Source organism: Pan paniscus, chromosome 17 (genome assembly GCF_029289425.2).
Source record: "Pan paniscus chromosome 17, NHGRI_mPanPan1-v2.0_pri, whole genome shotgun sequence".
NCBI classification, from domain to species: Eukaryota; Metazoa; Chordata; class Mammalia; order Primates; family Hominidae; genus Pan; species Pan paniscus.
In genome coordinates, this window is record NC_073266.2 from 34,709,801 (window position 1) to 34,736,911 (window position 27,111).

Sequence of the window (27,111 nt, forward strand, 5' to 3'; positions counted from 1 at the left end):
GGGGACATATATACTATCTGGAAAGATAATCATCCGAGTTTAATGGTTGTTACCTTGACAGAAATATTTTGCTATCTCTTTGTAAAGTTTGGCATGTTGATTAAAAGGGGAAAAAATGAATAAATTATATACATATACATATATATATGTCTATATATACACCCATACATTTGCAGATGTATATAGACATACACACATATATATTTGCTTTATTTTTGGCTTTGAAATAATTGCAACCTTAAAAAAGAGTCACACATGTAATACAAAGCCTCCTGTATATCCTTGACCCAGATTGAAATGTATGGATTGTTGAGATTTTGGCTCACTTGCTCACTCTTTCTCTCTCTTGCTCCATTTGATAGTTGCAGATACATTCCTTTACCTCTAAATGTATGTCCATGTATTTCTTTAAAAACAAGGATATATAGAGATATAACTTTCTAATATGGACACATATAGTTATTAGCCTGGAAAATATGCAGGGATTTCACATAACAAATTAGATAAAGACTGTGAAAATAGCATTTTTAAACTGTAAAGAATTCTTATTAAAAAGTGTATGTCTCCTTCTATTGATATGCCTTAAGGTAACTGGTCACTTTTATCTGAAGTTTAAAGAAATTAGTCATTACTGGAGCACAACTTCAGATAATACAAAATGAGGAGACAGCCAAAAATTGTAATAGTTTTCAGTAAGTATTCAAAACCTAATTGTAGTTTAATTTGTTAAATTCTCGGTGCCTCATGAATTTGATATTAGGAAAATAGAGATAAGATGTCCTGGAAGGTAACAGAAAATTGAGAAATGCTCCCAAATCTCTAGCAAGTCAACTAAAAAGTGAGAAGTTGACTGGAACATCTAGTCAGGAATATTTTTTCTTAAGTGGGGCTCAAACCTAATGTAAGTTATATACAGGAGGAATAGAAATCAATAAAAACTTATTCGTCAAAAAAAGAGGGCCCCCATTTCAAAGATTTTTTTCCAATTACGCCAAATATTTCTATAGCAAATTTTTTAAAAATACATTAATAAACAATTTATGAATCTTATCAGGTTTTTTGTTGTTGTTGTTGTTTGTTTGTTGAGACAAGATCTCTCTCTGTTGCCCAGGCTGGAATGCAGTGGTGCAATCAGGCCTTACTGCAGCCTCGACCTCCTGGGCTGAAGTGATCCTCCTGCCACAGCCTCCCAAAGTGCTGGGTAATAGGTGCGAGCCACAACAGTCAGCCCATATGGGCTTTTTATAAAGAAGACTGAAACTTGTAAATGGTTTGAAAATCTTGATGGTGCTTTTCAAGATTTTGACATATCTGAGTTTAGTCTATTTTTGTGCAAAACGTGAGTATCTTGCCAGAAAATATAGGGCATGTTTCCATACCTTGCACTAAATTAAGCTTAACACTGAAATTATTTGACAAACTAGTCACTTCAAAAGGCACTGTAAAAATACTCGTTTCTAAAATGTTTGTGCTAAAAAGTGATACCAAAATACATGAACTCTGACAATGGACTGATAAAATTCTTCTCCAAGTTTGCCTTTATAAATAAGAATGTCATGCGTTGGAATAAGCCCCACATTTCCTTGCGTTCTACAAACGGTGCCCTTTTTTCTTTAAAATGTAATCACGGCTGGTGGTGGTAGCTCATGCCTGTAATCCCAGCACTTTGGGAGGCCCAGGCGGGTGGATCACTTGAGGTCAGGAGTTCGAGACCAGCCTGGCCAACACGGTGAAACCCTGTCTCTACTAAAAATACAAGAAAAAAAAAGTAATTTATTGTTTGGAATTATAAGCGGATGCCATTCAATTATAGCCTGTAACAGAAAGGAAATAAAATGCATTTGAGCTTAATCTAACCAGACGCTGCTTTTTCTTCTGGGGATTGAAGTTCGCAGATGCTTGGAGAGGTTGATCCTCCACCAGGTGGAGGCGAGTGTCACAACGCCTGTGTCTGCCCGCAGGTGAGCGAGATGGAAGTGAACGGGCAGTTCGAGTCCGTGTGCGAGTCCGTGTTCAGCGAGCTGGAGTCGCAGGCCGTGGAAGCGCTGGACCTGCCCATGCCCGGCTGCTTCCGCATGCGGAGCCACAGCTATGTGCGGGCCATTGAGAAAGGCTGCTCCCAGGACGACGAGTGCGTGTCCCTGAGGTCGTCCTCGCCGCCGCGCACCACCACCACCGTTAGGACCATCCAGAGCAGCACGGGTGAGTGCGCGGGCCCTCAGCCAGCCTGGCCCCTGTGCTGGCTATGGCACGACTGTCCCCAAAGACTGTGCCCTTGCTGTCAACACACATAGTTGCCAGGAACAAGATACCACCCATGTCCTACAAACCAAAGGTTTTCCTTCCCTATCTGCCTCTATCCCCCGCCTCTGGCCACTCTCCCACACCTCTTTCCCATCTCTATCTCTGGCATCCACAGGGGAAACTGCAACTACGGCACCATGAGGGAGGGACAGCACAGCCCAGAGGGGAGGGACTTCCAAGATCCCCACACAGGTCCTAGGAGCCAATCCCCGCCAGCTCCTACTCCCAATAATTAGGCTCGGCCTTTTAGGGCTGTGACCCTAAATGACCAGACACCCTGCTTATGACCCATCACAGAATTGAAATGACTGTTTTATTCCAAGATAGCCACAAAGTGACTATCCCAAAAGACCTGAAATATCACTGTGAGAAAATAAGAAGAAACGGATGACCCAGTAATATTGGTCGCACATTTTATGAGTTTTATTTTAACAGAAAGCAGATTTATTTCACTATTTTAAAACTTCGATCTATCCTGTATAAATAGCACCTCCTTTTCCCACTAAACTGTATTTAAGTGTGTGTGGTTAAACTGTATTTTTGTTAGTAGATTTTAGGCACGGAGACACAGAAAAGCTTAACGAGTTTCTGTGACACTGGAACCTGCATAATAACATAGCCGTGGGCTATATATGACAATGTGTGCATATGAAACATATATATACCGTGGGCTATATATGACAATGCGTGCATATGAAACATATATATATATATAACATTTGAGTTCCAAAAAGAAAATCCCACTGTCTAACTAGGCTTAACTTTATGATTGAACTCAGCATAACTTCAATATAGAGTATTCTACAAGAAGATTATCAAACTTAGAGTCAAGATAAATAATGATGAATACATTGGAAAGAAAAGCCTGTGTCAGAATATTGTATCACTCCATTTTAGTGCTAGGTGCATCAAATGTCAGTAATTACCATTCAGTCTAGAACTTTTGCAGGCTTAAGAGTTAAAAGGTCCTCAAATCCAAGTTAAAATCCTTCTAACTAGATATATGGAATTGAGGTGATAATTTTATTTAAAATAAATATATGGGTTAAACAAGAGGAGTTCATTCTTGACCACCGCAGACTGAAATCTCAGTGTTAGGAGAAGAGATGCTTCCAGACCTTGCGTTGGCCAAGCAGCTCAGCAGGGAGCCCAGCAGCTCAGACCCTGGCTGGCTACCTCCAGACCAGAGATGGTAGATGTCCATATATTCTTGCTCACTAGGAAATTCTCCAAGAACAACCACAGGTTAATAAATTAAGTGAGAGTTATTTATGAAGAGAAAAATATATATATTTTTGAAAAATCAATGATGAGCATGTTTGTATGTGTTTGCATTCATGCAGTAAGTGTGATTTGGAAGGTCTGCCCTGTCCCTGTAGCTTATCACTATGTCTTTTGGTGTGTCCCATTTTCACCACCCCCACCCAACACACAACCCGTTCCCAGTGTCTGGTCCATTCTTCTGTATGATGAACTCATTGCCTGCCAGCTGAAATCGCTCCTTAAATATGTAAAATGCAGATCCTGGCCCAGAAGTCACAAGGGGTGCTCTCAGGAGAACAGTCGGGAAGGAAAGGGCTGCTGGCTCACTCCTTCCGCCTCAGGAAACGGTGTTGCAGATAAAGTAGCAAGAGACTTGGAATGGTTTTTCTCTTCTCACCTGTCAGATTTGCGTGTTTTTGTCATTTTACTTACACTTCCTGCATCAACGCCTGTCCCATGCTCTTCACTCCAAACACACATGGGGTCTGCCCTCCTAAGACACTTCTCAGATACTCTGGAGGCTCCCAGACCTCAAGCAATAGAGTTGCCAAATAAAATCCAGGTCGTCCAGTTAAATTTCAATTTCAGGTAAAGAGTGAATAATTCTGCTGGATAGGTATATCCCAAATATTGCATGAGAAATACTTATACTACAGAACTATTTGTCATGTTTGTAGTATTTTTCTAAAACCCAACAAGCCTATCAGGGCAGGAGATGAATGAGCCCTGGGAAGGTGTCTCATGTTGTTCCATTTTTAATCTAAGTTGAATCTAAAGGGCTTTAACCAGAAATGCTATGTGGGAAAACACCCAAAACGGGGAGAAGGGAATCAAGCTGCACAGAGGGGATCGCATTTGCTCCTTCTTGGGCTCTATGAATCTTATCCTAAGTACGAAGCCACCTCCACCTTCAACTCTCTTGGGGAAGGCTCCAGGCTTGGCTGCCCCTGCAAGGATTTAAGGGCAGAAAGGTGTGACTTGCCCCTGGGGTTGGTGATGCATAAAATGCCGAGTGTTTGCACAGGGCAGCTGTACTTCACCCAGAATCATTAAACTAAACATAATGTATCATCTTTACAGGTGTGGAAAAATAAACAGTTTAAGTACTAAACCATTATAGTAGATTCTAACTAAGTAAGCACATAGGATATTTTTCCAATATTACCTTTCACAGTTTCTCTATGACATGGATTTGTTCTTTAAAAATTCTTTATTTTATGATATGATAAGGGTCTATGCCCTTCATTCTGCCCCTCCTACTACTCCTGTGTGCTATTTATCTCTCTCTCTCTCTCTCTCTCTCACACACACACCCCACACACGCATTTCCTTCTCTTTTTCTCACATGATCTCAATACTGTCATATTCATTTTCTTCCTGTAGTTTCCTTTTTACATTGAATCAAGTATAATTTCCTGTAGAAAAATGCAGAAAATTGATTTTCTTACAGGACCTAATAATTTTTGAAAGAATACACTCATCTATGAAAATTGAGAAATGACTTTGTTCTAATTTTATTGATTTCCCCACATGCACGGGTCAGATGCACATCTCGGTTTAGTAGGACTTGATGTAGGTTTGTCCTTTTCTCTCTTCCTTTGCTCATTATTTTCAGATACTCACAACAGATTTTGTTTTTCCTAAACTTACCCTTTGTCCTAAAAAAATTCCTCATTTTGTCAACTGCACTTATTAGGTAGAACTTCTCTCCACAGCAATCCACATTCTAAATCTTTGACATTCGGGTCAGCTCATTTTAATTGCTCACATTTTCAGCAAAATATGCTATTAAATCTTTCTCTTCCAGCCTTGTTCTTTATTCGTATTTGTAAAATGAAATCACAGACAAGAGTCTGATGCTGCAAGAGAGAATTATGAAGATAGGCTCAGCTCTAGGTGGCCGCAGGGATCCTCTAGCTATTAGTGGGTGAGCAAGGATGAATGGAGATATCTCAGCAAATCAGGAAAAATTAAGGATGAAGTTACGGAACTTAAAGTTATGCTTCCTTGGGCTTATTGACTTCTTGGCTTGTCTAACTATGGTAGAATCTTAGGTTCTTTCAGCCTGTAATCTACTTCAAGCACCCAGATTTCTCTCCATCCAATAGACTCAACAAGTTTTCATATAAACCACAGTGCCTGGGACTATTAGATTAATATTAGAGGAGGAAATATTAGAGCAGTTAATATTACAGTAGGAATATTAGGGTAGGAAAGTAGAATGCAAACATGTTTCAGTTAATATCATGACTGAAAAAACAAGAACCCTTGCCTCAATCATCTAAAATATTTTAGGTAACAGTAGAACTTGATGCTGGAAATACACCCAGACCTCCACTTCAGAGGACTGGATTAAACCTGCCTCTGAAGGAATACACCAATGCAATTCTATGTGTTTAAGGGGAAGTTTTTGTTTTACTTCCTGTGCTGAATATTTCCTAGGACCTATCAAAAGGCATTATCACATCGTAGCTAGGCAGACTTGTATCTGGTGATACCAATAGTCTAAATAGGCAGAAACATTGTCTAATAATCATATGTGGTGATCTAATTATTGTCTAATAATCACACATCCGGCCAAATACAGGCACACACTCGTAAATGTACAGAAAAAAACTTCAAAAAGGACACAAAGTAAATCATTTGCAGTGGTTTCCCAGAAAGTAGTAGGTGGGGAGAGGCAGATGGTAAAGAGATAGGGAGGTATTAAAAATAAGTATTTAAGACTTTTTGTGATTTTAATGCCAAATATAACATTTGAATAGAAATAATATTATTTCTATTCAATAGAATGATAGCTTGACAGAAGTAGGCAAGCTATCATGATATATATTCTCTGGTGGGTTTTTCTGTTTGGTTGGTTTTTTTTTTTTTTTTGAGACAGAGTTTCCCTGTGTCACCTAGGCTGGAGTGCAGTGGTATGATTATAACTTACTGCAGCCTCCAGCTCCTGGACTGCGATCCTCCACCTCAGCCTCCTGAACTCAGGTAGCTGGGAATACAGGTGCACATCGCCACGCCTGGCTAATTTTTTTTTCATTTTTTGAGATGGGATCTTGCTCTGTCACCCAGGCTGGAGTGCAATGGTGCAATCATGGCTCACTGCAACCTCCGCCTCAAGTGATCCTCCCACCTCAGCCTCCTGAGTAGCTGGGATTACAGGCACATGCCACCACACCCGGATAATTTTTTGTATTTTTGGTAGAGATGGGGTTTCACCATGTTGGCCAGGCTGGTCTCAAACTCCTGGGCTCCAGTGATCCACCCGCCTTGGCCTCCCAAAGTTCTGAGATTACAGGCATGAGCCACCACACCCAACAGATTTTCTGGTCTTTTAAGAAAATTCTTCACTTTGAAATTCCAAAGAAGCTTTGTGTAGCAATAATACAAGTTTTATAAAGAGTAAATAGGTTCATTTGCCACACTGTTACTCTTAAAGTTTGGCCTGTGTGCTATATTTTGCTCTGCTGCCCAGGCTGCAGTGCAGTGGTGTGATTATGGCTCACTGCAGCCTTAACCTCCCAGACCCAAGTGATCCTCTCACCTCAACCTCTAGAGTAGCTGGGACCACAGGCACATGCCACTGTGCCCAGCTAATTTTTAAAAAACAATTTGTAGAGACGAAGACTTGCTATGTTGCTCAGGCTGGTCTCAAACTCCAGAGTTCAAGTGATCCTCCCACCTCAACATCCCAAAGTGCTAGGATTACAGGTGTGAGCCACTACGCCCCACCAATACTCTAATTCTCTTATTAGAGGAATTTATTAAACAATGATGGAGTTGAACTGTTCTCCTCTCCTTCACATAGTTCAGGAAGGGGAGTAAGAACCTAGGGTACAGTGTCCCCCATGGGAAAGCAGTGCTTACCCTCTTGGATGTAGCTTGGGACCACAGTAACAGAAGTATTTACAGTTTGATTTTTGTAACAGGAGAAATCATATTTTCCTCTAAGTTGAGACACATTCTTCCATCTTCCTACCTTACACCCTCCCCCATTCCTGGCAGCTCTGAGACACTTGCTCAAGCCTTGCTTAATATAGCAAAAGCAGCTAATCTGTTGATCATCTGAGGTCAGAACTAACATTCAGAAAGTTCTCCTAAGGGTTTGGGTCTTCATTCCAAGTCAGTCATCCTACCCAGGAGACCACACCTCACCCACCTTCATGCACTCCACACTCCAATCCCACACACCTTGCTCCCCACTCCCCCCACACACAAACCCTAAACCCTAAGCAGAATGACATTAAGATAATAATTTGTAATTGCAATACACACAGCAGGCATTCAAAAATGGAAGAAGAAAGGAAAAGCTGCAGAAAAATCTTTAAGTACTCCACAAACTGCACAAGCCACAGACGATTGAATAATCAAGGTGACTTTCCTAGGGAAATAGCATTGCTATTAAAACAAGCTGAGTCATCAAATATTAGCAGTTAAAAAAAAACTTCTACATCATCCAGTCTAGTGGTCTGCAAACATACCCTATGGACCAAGTCCAACCTGCTGCCTGTTTTTGTAAATTAACTGTCATCAGACATAACTCACACCCATTTGTTTACCTGCTATCTGTAAACAGAAGTTTCAGCGAATAGTTCCCTCTTTTAAAAGCAGAGTTGAATAGTTCCTGCAGAGTAGTCTCTGCAGGAATGTTTTGGCCCACAAAGCCAAATACATTTATGATGTGGCCCTTTACAGAGAAAGTCTGCTGCACCTATCTAATTCATTAAACCCATTCAAAGGTAAGGAAACTAAGGCCCAAAGTGGTGAACCTCCAACAGGAGGCAAAGTCAGAATAAGAAGCTCAGGTCTCTCAGTAAACAGCCCTTTGTTCCTTCGGTGCCCGGCTCTACAAATTATTTATTGCTTGAGTATGAAGTTAATCTGAACTTCAGTTTCTCCACGTATAAAATGAGATTACAATGCTGATCCTCTTCCCAGCATTAATGACCATTTTTGGAGAATTCTTAGAGTTCGGGGAAAGCTCAGTTCTTTCTGCCAAGCACCAAGTTAATTAATAGATCCTTGTTATAAAGCAGGGAGGCAAAGGTTCAGAAGTCAAAGGGACAGATATCAATCAGAAGCTTTCTGAACAAAGCACCTTTCTTTTCTATTCAAGATAAAATCAAATAATAAATATTCAGATATTGCCTGGACTGGTTCGTTGTCCCTCTGCTAATGAGTTTTCCTTCTTTGAATCTCTCCAAGTGGAACTGGAGACATCGCGTACTTCCACCCTTGCAGGCTCAGACGAAAGAAAAAAGAACAAGATTTATGACACAACCTACTCCTTTTGTGAGGCAACTTATCCTTGTCTGCTGTTACATTGAAGGAAACTGACAGTGATGATTTGCAGGAGACTTTTGGTTATAACTTCTCCTTTCTTCTGTGGGGCACTCGAGGTAGGATTCCTCTATAATATTAGGAAGTCATAAAAATGCAAAAGTCCTATCAGACACAGAGCAAGATTTAAAATCTGAAGAATACCATGTGCTTCCATCTCCTGCAGTTGTTTTGAAGTACATAAATCACCTCTTGGGAACGGAGTGCCAACCTTGAGGGGCTATGCCTCACAGACAGCCAACAAGCAAGTCCACCTTTGCCCACATTCGGGGTTATTGCATGGCAAACAGTGAAGGGGCTTCCAGGGTTTTCTGGCACACTGGCCTTAAAGGCTGTTGTAAGGTTCACATGAGATCATTCACAAGGAAGCATTATGCAAATTACAAATTAGAATGCCCTACTTTGGCTTTGATTTTAAATCTCTCAATCTGGCTTAGTTTAATAATAATGATAATAGCTAACCTTTAAGCACTTATTATTTGACAAGCATACAAACAGCTGCATACATTGTCTAATGTAACTGTAATGAATACTCTATGACTTGCACATGATATTATCATTTAAATCAAACAGAGAAAAAAAAATGTAAGACTTAGAGAGGTTACACAACTTGACTAGGCCACACAGCTAGTAAGTGAAATTCTCTCTGTAATCACCAATAAATGCCTTGGAAACTATGATATAATCTGAAATAATTTAATACAAATCCATTTATAGAATAAAAGGCCTAGGAGCTTTTTTCTTTCATTCTTTCCTCTCACAAATATGCATTTAGCTTCCTGCCATATTTGAAATCTGTATTTTCTATATCAGTTTCTAAAAAATTCTCTTTTTTAAAGAAACATTTGTTCACATATTATTGACATGGCCTCTCATTGTTGGTTTGTCTGTGAAATATCTGTTTAAAGAAAAAGATGAAAAAAACTAGACTGAAATTAAAGTAAATTTTTTTAAAAGCCTATGAAAAGAAAATACTCTCTGGGTTTAAAATTTCCTGTTACACTTAGTCGTTTTCACATTATGCGGATTTGAAAGATCAAATATCCAATCCCCTGATCTAGTCATGGTGTTGTCAGACAGCACTAAATGGAGAAAATAATTTTTGCCAACTCATGCGTAAATTAAGCAGGTGGCAAATTCTGTTTTGAGGCTGATGAAGTGGTCAGATGTCTGTGCCCTTGGGTTAAGTAAAAAAATACTAAACTAATGCAATTCTGATCTGACTGGTCTCTTGCTTGAACTGTAGAGCAAAGATGTGAACAATAGCAACTCAGTTACAAAGGTCAATCAGAAAACACAAACTAGAAAAACAGGCTCTCTCAATGTGAATCTTTATCATTCACTTTTGTCTTTATGATACCTCCACAGACACCTTTTTTTTTCTGGAGGCAGGGTCTCACTCTGCCACTCAGGCTAGAGTACAGTGGTGCAATCCCAGCTCACTGCAGCCTCCACATCCTATGCTCAAGCAATCCAGTAATCCTCTCAACTCAGCCCCCAGTATAGCTGAGATTATACCAGGCCCAGCTAATTTTTTTTTATTTTTATTATTATTATTTTTTTTTGTAGAGACAAGGTCTTAGTATGTTGCCCAGGCTGATCTCAAACTCCTGGGCTAAACCAGTCCTCCTGCCTCAGCCTCCCAAAGTGCTAGGATTATAGGTATAAGCCACTGTGCCTGGCCCATAAGCACTTTTATGATAGAAGAAACTGCCATTTAAAAAAGCCTTCATAATCCAGAGTTGTCTGATCCAGTTCATATTAAATGTTAACAAATATAGCAAAGTAATAGCGGTTGGAAATTGTCCATGTAATTAATACTGGCAGTTGGACAATGCTGCAAAGCCACTTTAAGAGCAACATTATTCGGCTCCAGGTGGTAAATCCAAGACCTGAAGTTTTGCATTTCTGTCTACACCTACGGCCACTGACTTTCTGTCAAGTTTTCAGGGCAAACCTTTCCTGCTGCCAAGTGTCCTTGATTAAAAATAGAGAAGACCAAAATGAATAGTACCATGATTTTACTATAATGGCATTTGAAACAGTCTCACATTTATTTTAATGACAAATCAATGATTGTGTAACTATCAACATTTTGAAAGCTTTCTTTGCCATCTGCTGGTGTCCTACTGACATGCAATTTCCACCAACATACAAGAGAATTTTTCTTTTGTTTTACCTTTTTCTTTCAATTATCAATATTACTGAGAATACTAATTCTAATTCTATAACTTCTAATTAAACTTATGGAAGAAGATAACTAGTCTCAGTTATCTCTAATATATGACAAACTGTCAAAGTTTAATTAGCTTTTATCCCTAGAATATTCTGTGGTTTCAAAGGGGTACATAATATTATTACACTTGACATTGATTAACCAGTTTCATGCTGTAGAGATGTATGTCTGACAAGAAGTATCAGATCTAATCAAGACAGAAGTTCATCCTGAATTTCTGGATAAGACTGCCATCCTGTCTCTCTTCAAATCCAACCTTAAATGTCTTTTTCACCTAACTTTCTTATTCCATTACATATTTGTCCCATAATGAAATTTTAAAATTTATGAAAATTGGTGAGTCCATCTCATCCACTATGTTGCTTTTGAAAACCTTTCTCTTTTCTAAAATGTTGATTATGGCCAGAGAATCACAATGATACTTTGATGTTTGCTTTTATCATTTTCAAGAAACTTCTTTCAATTGTCTTTTATTTTTATCTTGTTAATTAGAAACAATTATAGATTTATAGGAAATTACAAAGATAGTACATAGAGGTCCCTGTACCCCTCACACAGTTTCCCCAACAGTTACATCTCAACAATATCAAAACCAAGACATTGACATTGTTACAATGTGTATGAATAGTTCTTTCTTTTTTTTTTTTTTTTTTTTTTTGAGACAGAGTCTTGCTCTGTCGCCCAGGCTGGAGTGCAGTGGCGCGCTCTCAGCTCACTGCAAGCTCTGCCTCCCAGGTTCATGCCATTCTTCTGCCTCAGCCTCCTAGTAGCTGGGATTACAGGTGCCCGCCACCACACCCGGCTAATTTTTTGTATTTTTAGTAGAGACAGGGTTTTGCTGTATCAGGTCTTGATCCCCTGACCTCGTGATCCGCCCACCCTGGCCTCCCAAAGTGCTGGGATTACAGGTGCAAGCCACCGCACCTGGCCAAATAGTCCATAATTTTATCACATGTAGATTTCTGTATCTACCACTATAATCAAGATGTAGAACCATTCCATCACCACAAAGATCTCCTAGTATCCACATTTTGCCAGTTGGATGAAGTACCCTTCAAGTCTCTTTGCCCTCTCCGACTTAAAATTATCTTAAATATTTCCTACACATACATGAAGAGTTACATCACACAGTGTTATACTTTTTGCTTCAAATGTCAAATATAATTTAGAAACTTTTAGAGAAGGAAAGTCTATTGGATTTGCTTGTATTTTTTTCCCAAATTGCCAAATTTGAGAAATTTTCAGCCATTATTTCTATTTTTTTTTTTTTTTTTTTCAGACAAAGTCTCACTCTCATCCCCCAGGCTGGAGTGCAGTGGCGCAATCTCGGCTCACTGCAACCTCCACCTCCTGGGTTCAAGAGATTCTCCTGCCTCAGCCTCTGAGTAGCTGGGATTACAGGCACCTGCCACCACACCCAGCTAATTTTTGTATTTTTACTAGAGACAGGGTTTCACCATGTTGGCCAGGCTGGTCTCGAACTCCTGACCTCAGGCGATCCACCTGCCTCGACCCCCCAAAGTGCTGGGATTACAGGCGTGAGCCACCGTGCCTGGCCATTTTCAGTCATTATTTCTGTGGCTACTTTTTCATCCTCCTCCTTCTGAGATTCCAGTGACACAAATGGCCACAATTCTGTCAGTGGGGGTTTTGGGCAAGGCGGTTTCCTTAGAGGCGGATAGTTGGGCAGGCACTGTTTCATCTCCATCATATAACATCATCTGCTTGTTGAATACAAAAAATATTTCTTCCACGCATCCTAGAAATGCCCCCATCAAACATGACCCAACTTTCACATGGACAGCCACAAAGGGGAGACCAGTCAAAGTTACACTGAGCCACTGTACCCAGCACACAGTGCCTCTTATTGATATAAGACCACTCCTGGCTAATTTTTGTATTTTTAATAGAGACGGGGTTTCACCATCTTGGCCAGGCTGGTCTCGAGCTCCTGACCTCGTGATCCGCCCACCTCAGCCTCCCAAAGTGCCGGGATTATAGGCATGAGCCGCTGCACCGGGCCTTTTCTGGTTTTATTAATAGTGCATTTGCTATATCCCTTTAAATAAAAAGAATGTTGACATAAATCCAGGTTAAACTGACACAAATTAAAGCAACTTTCTTTTTATTTAAAAATTGGCAACCTGAAACATGAAGAGCTGTTCTCGTTCTCAGAAAAAGAGAACGAGAAACTCACAATCCAAAAGCCCATAACACTTTCTAAATTAGTTAAATAAATAGGATGCAAGCACTTGACTTTGGCACGTAGCAGTCTTGAAGTTCCTACTTCCTACCACTCTAATATAAGATCTCAGCTACTACCTTGTGACCCTACAAGGAGTAAAAGACTTTAAATACCAGTCACTTTGTAGCTTTGCAGTGGTTCAGCAATTAGCCATCTAAACACAAAATCTATAGTTCTTGTACATAGAATTTGCCCCATGAATATCTGTTAATTGAGAGGTGAGAACATAAGATTTCCTCTGGAAATTTGCTGCTCCAGTGAACGCTGTAGCTTTCTGGGATGACTCTGATGTCTCCACAGAAGCATAAAATTCTTTACTGTTTTTTCAGTCACCTGAAAATAAACCACTTCATTTCAGAGACAGTGGAGTGGTCACATGTCACCCCAAACCATTTTGAGGAACAAAGTTTCAATAACTTCTTACTTGGAAAAAAAAGAACCTCTAGAAATGGGTGATAGCAAGAATCCAAGAGACTGGTAAGTGCTAACTTCTGCAGAGAAAGCCTTCCTTTTCTTTCTCAGGCTGTTCATCCACTTCGTGTTCTTTCTCTGCACTTTCTTGTCCAAAGCCCCGTGGAGGTGAAATTCCTACTCACCCTTCTTTCCTTTTCCCTCTCTTATCTGTGATAACTAAGTGGTGCTAATACAACCTTGGTACTAACCTGGTCTCAAATCTCTGTCTATAAACATCTAACTAAAGAGATTTCATGGACTGCTGATCACATTTCTAGAGTGAATATAAAACTATGAGAAAATCTATAGAGGATTTGCATCAACATATATTCTTTCTATTTTTTTCTAGTTTTCTTTTGAAATGCAGCATATTCCAAAAGGCTTACAAGATAGTATAAAGCTGCTGGGATGGAGGTCTCTTCCTTGTTTTGAATTTCCACTAAAAAAAAAAAAAAAAAAAAAAAGGCAAACTCACACTCTTTGCACCGCTCCAAGCCATAAGAAACAACCCACTCTCTAAAAAAATTTTTAAATTTTTATAGAGACGGCACCTCACTATGTTGCCCAGGCTGGTCTTGAACTCCTGGCCTCAAGTAATCCGCCCACCTCCACCTCCCAAAGTGCTGGGATTAAAGGCACGAGCTACTGCACCCAGCCACAAATGTTTTTAAAAAGTTTATAATAATATGGGAAAGGAGAGGACTTTGGTATTATATTAAACTAGAAATCCACAGGACATGGGAACAGTATCCAAAATAGTGTGTTTTTGTACATACACACATAACTCAGAATGTGTCAAGAATTTTTGCTCAGGAAAAAAAAAATACTAGAAGGAAATGCACTAGAATGTTAAAGTGATTATCTTTGATATTGGAACCAAAATGGTTTTGTTTTTCTCCTTATACTTTAGTTTTCAAATGTTCTGAGGTGTGCATGTTTCACTTTTATAATAAAAGAAAAAAAAATTTGAGACAGGGTCTCACTCTGTCACCCAGGCTGGAGTGCAGTGATGCAATCACAGCTCACTGCAGCCTCAACCTCCTGGGCTCAGGCAATCCTCCCACTTCAGCCCCCTGAGTAGCTAGGACCACAGGCACAAGCCACCATGCCCAGATAATTTTTAAAATTTTTTCTAGAGACAAGGTCTCACTATATTGCCCAGGCTGGTCTCAAGCAATCCTCCCACCTTAGCCTCCCAAAATGCTGGGATTACAGGAATGAGCCACCATATCCAGCCAAGAAACTATTTTTAATAAAGAAATAGCTAGTGTTTCATTGGTTTGGTCCTACTGGAAGCAATAGTACATCTCATGTCAGCATATCCTTCAGGTTTCACCTTTTTTATATTAGTTTTCTTGACTAAATGAAATCTTTTGGATTCAGTGATTGGGCAGGATCATTGGAGATGATCTCCAGAAAGGTGCTGCTATGCTATTGTTATTTATCTAAGTATATAACATCTTCTAGTAAAGAATTCTTTTTAAAAATCAATACTAAATTTTTAAAAAATATTCTTTCCCTTGCTTTCCTTTACCCTCATACTGGTAGCAAGTGAGGTTTTGTAGATTTTTGTAGGGCTTTTTTCCCCCTCTTCAGATGTCAGAGGCAGTTAATTTGCAAACCACAGTTGCAGGTGGTTTTTTGAAGTGGAGGGAGTTTAGGACAAAGGAATAAAGCTACATAAAACCAGCTCATGGTGTCTTTAAAAATATAAATCCATGCCTTTGTAGTCCTTACTCTAACAAAAGCTCAGCTCTCAAGGGCATGCTTTCAGTTGTACCTGTGTTCCAGCCAGAAAAACTCCCCAAGCAATTATGGTAAGAAAAAAAGGTTTCTGTCACAGCCACGATCTAATATAATAGTGTAAACCACCTGTGTTTTCAGAAAGGGAAAGTGCTCTTGAAAATAGGAAAAGTGAAGTGCTGGGTGGAATTGTGAAGAGTCATGGCAAATCATCATCATCGTTATCCATTCAGAGAGAAAGTGATATTGACAAACCCACGCTAAAAGAGGATTAAGAAACCTTGCATTGTGAGCTGTGTCAAAGCAATGAAACAAAGGATAATGCTTTCTCGTACACCTGTACACCTCAGTGCAGCACTGTGCAAGCTCTAGTAGGAATAGTGCTACTGAGTTAGCTGGTGACATTCATTGCAGCCTGTGCCTTTCCCTTCTCCAACCTCTTCCTTGACTTTTCCTTTGCCTTCCCTTTTTCTTGCTCTTTTCCAGAGAGAGCTCAAAGGCATTTGTCCATTTCTCACCCATTCCAACAGCTCTAGGGGAAACTTTAGGAAAAGTAAAAACAGCCATGCTCACCAGTTCTCTCTTTTCTGACCCATGTTCTTCTGGAACTCTCTGTTTGAGGGAATGTGGCAGGAATGAGAACCTAGAAATAAGCAGTTGAGCTTCTTCCATTCATATGGTTACACTGCCTTGGACAAGAGTACCAAAGGCTGGTATTTCCCAACCCATATTTTGTAGGACAAGTTACTTCAAAGCATTGTGAAGCCTTCATCTAAAAGAAAGAGAAACTACATCTGCAGTGTTGTCTGCGGAATTTTAAAACCTTACTGGGCGTGGTGGCTCACACCTGTAAAACCAGCACTTTGGGAAGCAGAGGCAGGCAAATCACCTTGAGGTCAGGAGTTCGAGACCAGCCTGGCCAACATGGTGAAACCCCGTCTCTACTAAAAAATACAAAAATTAGCCAGGCGTGGTGGCACGTGCCTATAATCCCAGCTACTCGGGGAGGCTGAGGCAGGAGAATCTCTTGAACCTGGGAGGTGGAGGTCTCAGTGAGCCAAGATCACACCATTGCATGACAGAGCGAGACTCCATCTAAAAAAAAAAAGAAAGAAAAGAAAACCACATAATCAGCTAATTCTTTTAAACCTATTAGTATGCTGTGGCAGTCAAGCTGAATGTGTGCAACAGGAGGCTTTCAACCCAAGATGATGAGCAAACCAAAGCTGATTTTCAGCCTAGTGCTTAGGTTTTGTCATGAACATTAATAGGAACTGTACGTGTTATCCAGAGCCTCCCATTTGGGGGTGCATCTGCATCCTTGTGGGGTTGTACCGTCATCCCTTCTGGGATTGTATTTCCATCCCTTCTGGGGCTATACATCCATCTACTCATGCACAACCTATGGCTGTGTTTGAGAAACAATGGACTATTCAAAACAGCACGTAGTTTGTAGTGATTCTTTCCAAAAACGACTCTTCTAGATTTCAGCTGCATAGCAGAAAACCCTAAACTGTCTTAGAAAATCATACGTTGTTTTGCTTTGCTTCCATGGAGTCTTCATAGGATTATATGACTGAACAGGACACCCATATCTGTCTCCCCTGGAATTAATTTCGAATCAAAATTGTTTTTTTTAAAAAGGGGATTAAGAAACTTGTGGTGCTTAGATAAAATTCTTTCCTAAGAAATTGTTTCTGATGTTAACACCGCACCTCCAGAAGCATTGGAACAGAATTGGTTGATCAAGTCGGCTTCCCAGGGCACATCCTCTGACGATGCTGTGAGGATATGTGGGTGTTTCAGAATAGGGCGGAATCCTGACAGTGTCCCCACTTGGCTGCCTGTTTTCCTATGTAATCCAACATGGTAAATCATCCTCAAAACCTTTTATTTTTGGATTTCCCATATGTTCAAATGTGAGTACTCTGCACAGCAGTCCCACCGTGGACACCCACTGAACATCTGCAGTGCGCCAGGCTCTCCTGGTTGCTCTGTGTCATAAACATGTTTCTTTCTATCACACAAGTGTCACACTTCATATCAGAGGAAGGACCACCAAATACTTATGATTACTGAAGATACAATCAAGTGGAAGACCTAAAGCAAATTCTGAAAATAGAAGTATAAGCAAAGGCATAATTCATCAATGTGCCGCTTATTGCTTCTGCCTCCACTGAGCATACTTCTATCTTATACCATATGCCTTAATTTGATCCCAAACAGCAATTTGCACATGCTCATTCTTCTAACTACTAACAAGCCACTGTAACATTTAGTCATTTCCCCTTTTAGACTGAAGCCTCCCCCACATGCACAAATCTTTCCAATTACTGTAAAAACTTCAGTTATCTGAGCGATGTGTCCACAGGCCTTCAACGCCATCCATCTTGGATTGACCTTGTCCTCATTCTTATCATTCTTTGCTCCTAATCTCCTCAGTTGTGGGGTTAATATCTCTTTTGTAGATTATGGCACCAATTGCATGTTCTGGAAAAGGCAACTGGGAGTCCAATCAATTGCAGCTGTGCAAACTGTAGCTCAGCTGATCCGGCTGTGAACAGCAGCAAAGAAGCAGGGAAACAGAGAAACGGTAGAATGGTCCTGAGTCCACATGAACCCAGGCTGTACTTGTTGGTGGTTCAGGGTCTATCCTGTGTATATAGATCTCCCAACAGTCTGCATCTGGTTTTTGCACCAAGGCAGGGTCTGATGAGGATTGATTGAAAAGAATAACAGCTTTAAAGGCCAGTACTAGAGCTTTTGCAAATATTCACTGTGTCCTACCCCATCCTTCTGAACACATCTGAAAGATAACTCTGTAAAGGAAACAGTACCAGTAGAACAACTTCACTCCCACGAATTTGCCTTTCAAACTGGGTAAGTCAGTTAGGAGTGAATTGATTCTGCTTCTATCTTTTCCGTGCACTTGCTTAAACTTATAGTCCTGCTAGCTACAAAAAGTAGTAACTTAAGCACTTTAACTAAAACTTGTGATTGCCTCCTTCATTTTCCCATATGCACTGTGGGAAAGCCCCATGATGTCAGCTACAATAAGCCAAGGAATGATTAGAAGGCCAGTTCTGTGGCTTGACAAGCTCCCCAGTAATTAGCCCCCTGACACCACTGCCATTTCACACACCATATTGTCTCCCTGTAATGGGCCTGCTTAAAATCAGAGCTTATTTGCTACTTGGAGAAAATAACACTATGGGTCCCTATTAGCTCTTAATAACTGAGGTTAAATAATTCCATGAGGTGTTCTGTAAGGAGTGCCTTGTGGGAGTTAACAGGTACAGGTGAGAAGCATGAGCCCCAGGTGAGACTTTCCAGTGGGAAACCCTGGGTATCTAGGCCTCGGCCAAGTGCTACAGAGACCCTGCGTGCCCAGTAGGGAGGGTCAGGACAGAGACAGGTGAGCTGCTGGGAGTGCAAGCCCCGCGGCAAACGCTGCTCTTGCTCCCGAAGTCCACCCCTGCTCACTACCACACTGATGCTGGGCTGACCCCCACTACAGTCCAGGCTGTTTTCCACCTCTTCTAGAACACTCAAGAAATAAAGGTGGGGCTGCATTTCTCAAGGAGAATTGAGAAGGCAAAAAGTGCAGTGAGATCCCCACTCAGTAAGTGTGTGTTCTGGGTTTGCAGCCTCAGCCTTCAGGAGCAGAAAGAAAACCCAAACTTCTAGCCATTAACAGGTCATGCTCCACCCATGCCACCCCACCGGGGTCAGTGTGATCGTCACAAAAATACCTCTAGCCAGAACCCAGGAATAGTTTGTTAGGACTCATGCCTCCTTATACATTTCTGTATGCCTCCCTTCCCACAGCCCATCCCCACACTCCCCATCCCTAAACCACAACCTCATACTCCGATGCATTTCTGTCTTCCTTTTTTTATTTTTTTCTTTTTCTTTCTTTTTGAGACAAGGTCTCACTCTGTTGCCCAGACTGGAGTGCAGTGGCATGATCATGGCTCACAACAGCCTTGATCTCCTGGGCTCAAGCGAGCCTCCCACCTCAGCCTCCCAAGTAGCTGGGACCACAGGTGGTGCCACTGAGCCAGCTAATATTTTAATTTTCTTTGTAGAGATGGAGCTTTGCTGTGTTGCCCAGGTTGGTCTCAGACTCCTGGGCTCAAGTGATCCTCCTGCCTCAGCCTCCCAAAGTGCCGGCATTAGAAGCGTGAGCCACCACACCCGGCTGGATTTCTGTCTTATTCCTCACCACAGTCAACACAGCTGATGATCTGGGTGGGATACGTGAGCCACTTTTAGGTGATTGAAGTTGAAGTTGTCTCACCTAGGTGGGTATTTTTATTTTTTGTTTTACATTCTATTTTTGTTCCAATAGACTAATTGGGCATATACATTTTATAAACAGGTCAATTTACCTGGCTATTCTTTAACACAATTTTTATCATTCATAGTGATATGATCTGATTCACTTGCATGATGAAAGCATTGATCACTGGAGTCATTACAGAAGGGGCATCAAGCTGTAGCTTTTATTCTCTCCAGTTATCAAGTTCTTATCAGATTTAAATGCCTGAAACAACAAGGATATGCCCTTGGCTTTGTTTTTACTTCCCTTTGTGCTGCCCTCTTACACTCTGTGGCTGAGATCATCGTGTTTATAGCCAAGTCTCTGCCAGACCTTGCCCAGGGCGGCCCCTCCTGGCTCTCTGACTTCCTCTGTCGTGTTTCTGGACTCTTCTGTTGCAGACGCACTGGCCTTCTTCTTGCCCTCACTCCCGTGTTTCCCTAGCCCTGCCCTCTGGCCTCTGTGTGCCACCTTCTCAGGAACACCTGTTACTTATTAGACACTCACCAGGGAACCATGACCCACACATGGAGAGCTCTGACCTTCTGGAACCCAGCGAGCTTGTTCCTGCCTTAGGGCTCTGGCGCTGCTTCCACCCACCCCCTACCCCCGTGCCTGGAGTCCTTCCTCCACCTCCCAACTCCATGTTCACATCTCTGTCTCATGGCCACTTGGCTCTGCACCAAGTCAATCTCTTGTCCTTTGCAATGCTTACTTTTTCTTCATGACACTTACTGCCACATGAAATTAAATATTCACTTGTGTATTTGTCATCTCAATTCCAGCCAAAAAATTTTTCTGTCTTGTTCACTACTATGCCTCCAGCTCTTAGAACAGTGACATCTATAGTGAATGCTTTAAAAATATATATGGAATAAATAAGTAAAAGAGGGCTGTGCTTTCCTCTCCACAGTCATTGACACCATCCTTGACGGGAGCTTTTCTGGGAACAGTGGGGAGAACATTAGACCAGAGTCTTTAACCTTCTAAACCTATACCTCTTCTTGATAAACTAACAAACAAACAAAAATTCAAATTCATGTCCCTCTGCAGAGCCTGAAGCTGGGTGTGGAGGAGAAAGGGTGGGGGATGAAGTAGGGCCCCTATCAAAAATCTGCAGGGGCAGGTGAGAATTTTTTGTCACAAGGAGTCTTGAGTCCCAGCCCCTCAAATCATTTTCCCTAAATATTCCTTCCTTTTGGTAGGAGTAGGATAAGAGTGTGTGAGAAGTGTTCCATTTTGGTAGCTTGTCTTTCCTAGTGTAAAATGAAAGACCATTGGGTATTTATGGAGAGAGCCCACTGCACAGAGAAGCATAAATCCATCCATGTCCCAAGCTATATGTGCTAAACGTAGCCACACAAGAAGAATCACTTCCTCCACTACAGAAAATAGCAGCTCCCTATTTTAAATGTGCTTCTCATTGGCTGTAGGAGTAGCAGTAATTCATCTTCTATAGACCTGAGTTTTAGTTTTGTGAACTGATGTATAAAGGAAACCAGGTTTGGGCCTGTCCTGGGCTCCTTAGATCTCAGAGGCAAGAGATCATACCCTTATGCCCATGCTGTCTACTTCTAATTCCAGTATTAACTGGGCATGGCAACGGTAGGAATGCAGAGAAAAGAGGAATATCAAGTATTATTGAATCCTTCAGTCCTGCAAACACTGAACACTTCTCTGTGCCAAACCCCGGGTGCAGGGCTGGGGGAAATCGTGCCTGCCCTGGAGGGGTTCACAGTCTTGCATGGAAACCTACTTTTTCCGTTTTTCCATTGACTTTTCATGTCAATACCATGTGCTAAATCTTCAATTTCTGCACTGCTGCTTTACAGTGAGTCTCTAGGACCCAGTGCAAATGTACACGTTCTGCACAGACTGAAAAAATGTTGAAAAGCCTGGTGTACTGTCTCCCTAAATGACCAAGGGATTGTATACAGTTGACATGTGCAATTACTTTCAACTCTACTGGTACGTTGTTGAGAACTCAACCTCAGGTCAAACATGCTAACAGTTCAGCTCACATTCGAACAAAGCTTATCAGATCAAAGGAGCTGGCACAATACTGCCCTGTGGTTTACTGGTGTATAGTGAAGCATTCTTAAAATACATTCTTCAGTCTTAGGAAGGCTCCTAAAGGGGTGTCTTCGGTAAATATTTGGAGGCAGAATGGGCCAGCACAGAGTGAAGGAAGGTGTGTAGGGGGTTGGAGTGCATGTCAGGTTGCACGGCAGCTTTCTCATTTTATTTAGGCCCAGGACTTGGGTTCTTCTATGTAGTTTTTCTTCATAGCACTTGCCATCATTTGCAAATGTATATTTATAGGAGCACTTTGAAGGAAGGACTATGTTTTTTCCACGGTTATATAACCAGTATCTGGCATATAATAAATACTCAGTAGATATTTGTTGAATAAATTAACTAAACAAATAGACTTGGTAAATTTTTTTCTGTCCCAGTCTTTTTGGAGAGTGGATTCAACCAAACTGTAGGCTTTTGAAGAGGTGTAAGGCATCTCAAAGGCAGACAGAGATTTCCCTGAAAAATCTGTTTTTAAAGAAACCTGGTCCTCTCTCCCTTCTTCCTTCCACCTAATGTGCACCTGGGAGAGAAGCTTCGGAAAGTCATATCTGAGTCACAATGAGGAGTCTCTTTACGTGTACTGTCAAGTACGCTCTTACAATTTATTTTCTCCAAGAAAAAGCTAATTCAGGTCCTTTCGTATCCTTTTCCTTCATTACCATTTCCAAGCTTTAGCTTATTTACGATTGTGCTTACTTAAGCTTTTAAATTCTTGTTGTAGAGTGTGCCCCAAAATTTAAAGCCACTGAAGTCCAGATGCCCATCCCAAACAGATCCCCTCATCCTCCACCCTTCCTGAAGGTGCTCTTGGAGAGGAAGAGGCAGGAAACGGAGCAGAAATGAGACACTTGTATTGTCCTTTGCAGGGAGCCTTGACAAGAAGCTGGAATCCTGGGCGCTAGGGTAGGAAGACATGACTCCTCCACCCCTGATACCACTCAGGCAAAATGGGTAAAGATCACCCCATATGAACTTCAACTTGGTGAATTCACAGCTCTCACAATAAAAAACATTTTGTTTTACAACGGTCAGATGTGTGTTCTTGCTCAGATAGGAATTACAGCTGGGCACAGTGGCTCATGCCTGTAATTCCAAAACTTTGGGAGGCTGAGGCAGGCGGATCACTTGAAGTCAGGCATTCAAGACCAGCCTGGCCAACATGGTGAAATCCCGTCTCTACTGAAAAGTACAAAAATTAGCTGGGTGTGGTGGTGCACACCTGTAGTCCCAGCTATTCTGGAGGTTGAGGTGGGAGGATTGCTTGAGCCCCGGAGGTGGAGGTTGCAGTGAGCTGGGGTCACGCCACTGCACTCCAGCCTGGGTGACAGAGTGAGACCCTGTCTCAAAAAAAAAAAAAAGGAATTACAAAGGATGAGTTGTATACAGTTTCTTGCCATTTTCTCATGGATGAAACAATGTCATTCTGAATTTCAAAAGAGATTGCAGACCTGGCCAAGAAGAGCTTCCTTCTGTGGTAGTCCTCTGCTCCTAAGCACCAAGTCACCCAGTGGCCCCAACATCCCTTCTTTAGAAGAACTTTATTCCTGTGCCCGTTTAATGTGACCAAAGAGCTCCAAGAAGCCCCTTTCAATCAGGCAGACATAATCCTTGCCTTCATAGAAACTGATTTCTACCTTCCAGAAACGCAGCACCAATGCAGGAAAACAGACAAATATATCCACGATTACAGTGTAGTATTCTAAGCGCAATGAAAAGACATGCACAAGATAATCTAGGGTCTGTTTTCTTTTTTTTTTTTTTTTCTTTGAGATGGAGTCTCACTCACTCTGTCACCCAGGCTGGAGTGCAGTGGCGTGATCTCAGCTCACTGCAACCTCTGCCTCCCAGATTCAAGCAATTCTCCTGTCTCAGCCTCCTGAGCAGCTGGGATTACAGGCACGCACCACCACATCTGGCTAATATTTTTGTACTTTTAGTAGAGATGGGTTTTCACCATTTTGGCCAGGCTGATCTCAAACTGCTGACCTCCAGTGATCCACCCACCTCGGCCTTCTAAAGTGCTGGGATTACAGGCATGAGCCATTGCACCCAGTCTAGGGTCCATTTTCTTCTGCTTCCATCAAAAGCATGAGAAGTAGTTCTCTTCCAAAGACAGAGATCTTCACACCACCGTCTTTCTCCCTTTCTTTTCTCAGAGCGTAGAGGTACAATGAGAGAACTTGCAAGAGTCATGAAATATTAAGATATAAACTGTATTCAGATAGGTGGGTTCAGGTGGGTAAATAAGAGATAAGCAAACAAATACTAGATCTTGGCTTACTAATTAATCAGTCCCTTAACAACCCATTTCTCCATTATATTCTCCATGTAACCCACAATTGCATGCGTAATACTTTGATGTCATTCAGTTCTCCCTTGCTGAACTCAGTTCTTCTCTTAAATTCCATATTAAAATTCCTTTTCCGCCCATTCCCAAACTCAGTGGCACTGATATCTTGTAGATGTTGGTATTCTTTTGAATACCTCTTTGTCAAGTTCTCATTTGGGGAAACTTTTTTCTACCAGGACGTATTAGTTTAGGGCTGTGTGCTTTCCTGAAGTTTCTTGCTTACTTGCCCCTAGTAAGTCAACATACCCTTCTGGCTGGAGTCGCCTCTCTGTGGTCTGTATCAGATCATTCTGTCATCTCTTCAGTTTCTCTCTGCATCCAGATCACAATGTTGCTCAACACATCAATGACGTCACTCAGAGTCTCACATGTGCAAGCCTTCGATAAGCTCCATCTCCAACATCAACATTTATGCTTGCAGACTAACATTACGTTTTCATACCTACAAGCTTTGGTGAGAAAGCTTTGGGTAAGAAAATTTATATCCTATTTTCCAGCTCCTTGGCCTTTTATTTTTGCCCGGGAGCTGTTGATGCTTGCTCTTTGCAGGAAGGCTGAAGGGAAGGAGTCAGCCTGTCCTCATTAAGCACATCAATGCTGTTCCTGAGTGTGGAGACACAATGGCCCTTATGTGTCCATCACCCTGCAAGCTTCAGGGCTGGTATTAAATGCATGCTGGCCATTTATTGTATCTTCCAAACTGAGTGTGAAAAATACACCATTTGCCAGGCGTGGTGGCTCACGCCTGTAATCCCAACAGTTTGGGAGGCCGAGGTGGGTGGATCACTTGAGGTTAGGAGTTTAAGGCCAGCCTGGCCAATATGGTGAAAACTTGTCTCTACTAAAAATACAAAAAGTTAACCAGGCATGGTGGTGAGTGCCTGTAATCCCAGTTACTTGGGAAGCTGAGGCAGGAGAATCACTTGGACCCCAAGGCAGAGGTTGCAGTGAGCAGAGATTGCGCCTGGGCAATCCAGCCTGGGCGATCCAGCCTGGGCGACAGAGTGAGTGAGATTCCATCTCAAAAAAAAAAAAAATGCACCATTAATGATTATACTGAGGGCCGAGCGCAGTGGCTCACGCCTGTAATCCCAGCACTTTGGGAGGCCAAGCAGGGAGGATCACCTGAGGCCAGGAGTTCGAGACCAGCCTGGCCAACATGGTGAAACCTCATCTCTACTAAAAATACAAAAATTAGCTGCACGTGGTAGCACAGGCCTGTGATCCCAGCTACTAGGGAGGCTAAGGCAGGAGAATCACTTGAACCCAGGAGGCAGAGGTTGTAGTGAGCCAAGATCGAGCCACTGCTCTCCAGCCTGGGCAACAGAGCAAGACTCTGTCTCAAAAATAATAATAATAATAATAATTACTATTATTATTATTATACTGGGATATATGATCACCTTAGTTAAAATGACATTTTGAGTCTGGAATTGTGTTTAAGTCCTGGGCCCTTGGTGAAACAATATTTTAATGCTCCTTGGGGTCTGATAGTTTGGGCAGAGTAGCCTTTTATGAAGAATTATACTGCGACTAAATCAGTATGATATGTTTAGCTCCATATTTTCCAGCAAATTTTTAAGGGATAAATACAGATAACTCATTGCAACTATAATACTGCACCATACAAGCACAATACTGGTTGACAAGGAGGTATACAGAGCAAAGCAAAACTGCATTCTAACCCCCTGAAGTTTCCTGGAAAAAAAAAAAAAAAGTAGCCTGAAAAGTTGAAAATGTTTCTTTCCACAAAATAAACTGGAATAATCCCTTCATTTATTTTAGATTCCTTTCAGATAGCCTTGCAGATGGTTCGCTGAAGTCATCATGCCAACAAAATTCGTTTGACTCAAAAATTTAAATAGCCCTACCAAATTATGTGTGTTTCTCTTCTAATAAAAAACTGAATGTCTTATTTCTATCTGCTAAGCTTATTCCACTCTGCAGTTTGTGAACTGAACTACAGAAATAACTCCTTAGAGATGCACACTTTTGTCCTCTATTACCCAATTCTGGAATCCCCAAATATAGTGTTATAAATGCTGACTTTTCTCATTTGCTTTTGCATGTATTCATGTCTTGTCTCTTTACACAAGACTGCTATCCAAAATATCCAAAAGGCATTAAATACTAATATTATTGAATCATAAAGGTGTTCTTTCTTCTTCTAATCGCATGCATTCCTGCCAGTCTCTATGACCACAGCTGAGTGACAGATAAAGCCCAAATTAAAAATACTTCCCTCTTGGCAAGATACCTCCGACCCAGTGGGCTGCTCAGTTGGAAAGCTGGGAAGTGGAGAGGCATGAGTCACTGTGTTCTCTCAGATATTTTAATTCAGAGTTGTTTAAGAAGATTTAAAAAAAAAATCAAGCAATGGACCCCCAAAATGACCATTTCTCACTAAGTCATGAAATTTAATTTTTTCTTTTTCTTTTTTTTTTAGATGGAGTCTCGCTGTGTCACCCAGGCTGGAGTCTGGAGTGCAGTGGTGCAGTCTCGGCTCACTGCAACCTCTGCCTCCCGGGTTCAAGCGATTCTCCTGCCTCAGCCTCCCGAGTAGCTGGGATTACTGGCGCCTGCCACCACACCAGCTAATTTTTGTATTTTTAGTAGAGACAGGGTTTCACCATGTTGTCCAGGCTGGTCTCGAACTCCTGACCTCAAGTAATCCACCTGCCTCGACCTCCCAAAGTGCTGGGATTACAGGCATGAGCCACCACACCCAGTCAATTTTTTCTTTAATGTGGGAAACAGAATTGCCACCTCTCCCTGCA

General features: G+C 41.5%; 1 protein-coding gene across 29 annotated transcripts in view; it reads left to right on the forward strand.

Annotated features, from left to right (window-relative positions):
* DLGAP1 (DLG associated protein 1) overlaps positions 1-27,111 on the forward strand; it is a 961,850-nt gene that overhangs the window by 726,792 nt on the left and 207,947 nt on the right. For all 29 annotated transcript variants that reach the window (XM_034943985.2, XM_034943989.2, XM_034943988.2 and 26 more), the window contains one exon: positions 1,962-2,202. In XM_034943985.2, the coding sequence (XP_034799876.1) occupies positions 1,962-2,202 (241 nt within the window). The remainder of the gene's footprint in view (positions 1-1,961; positions 2,203-27,111) is intronic.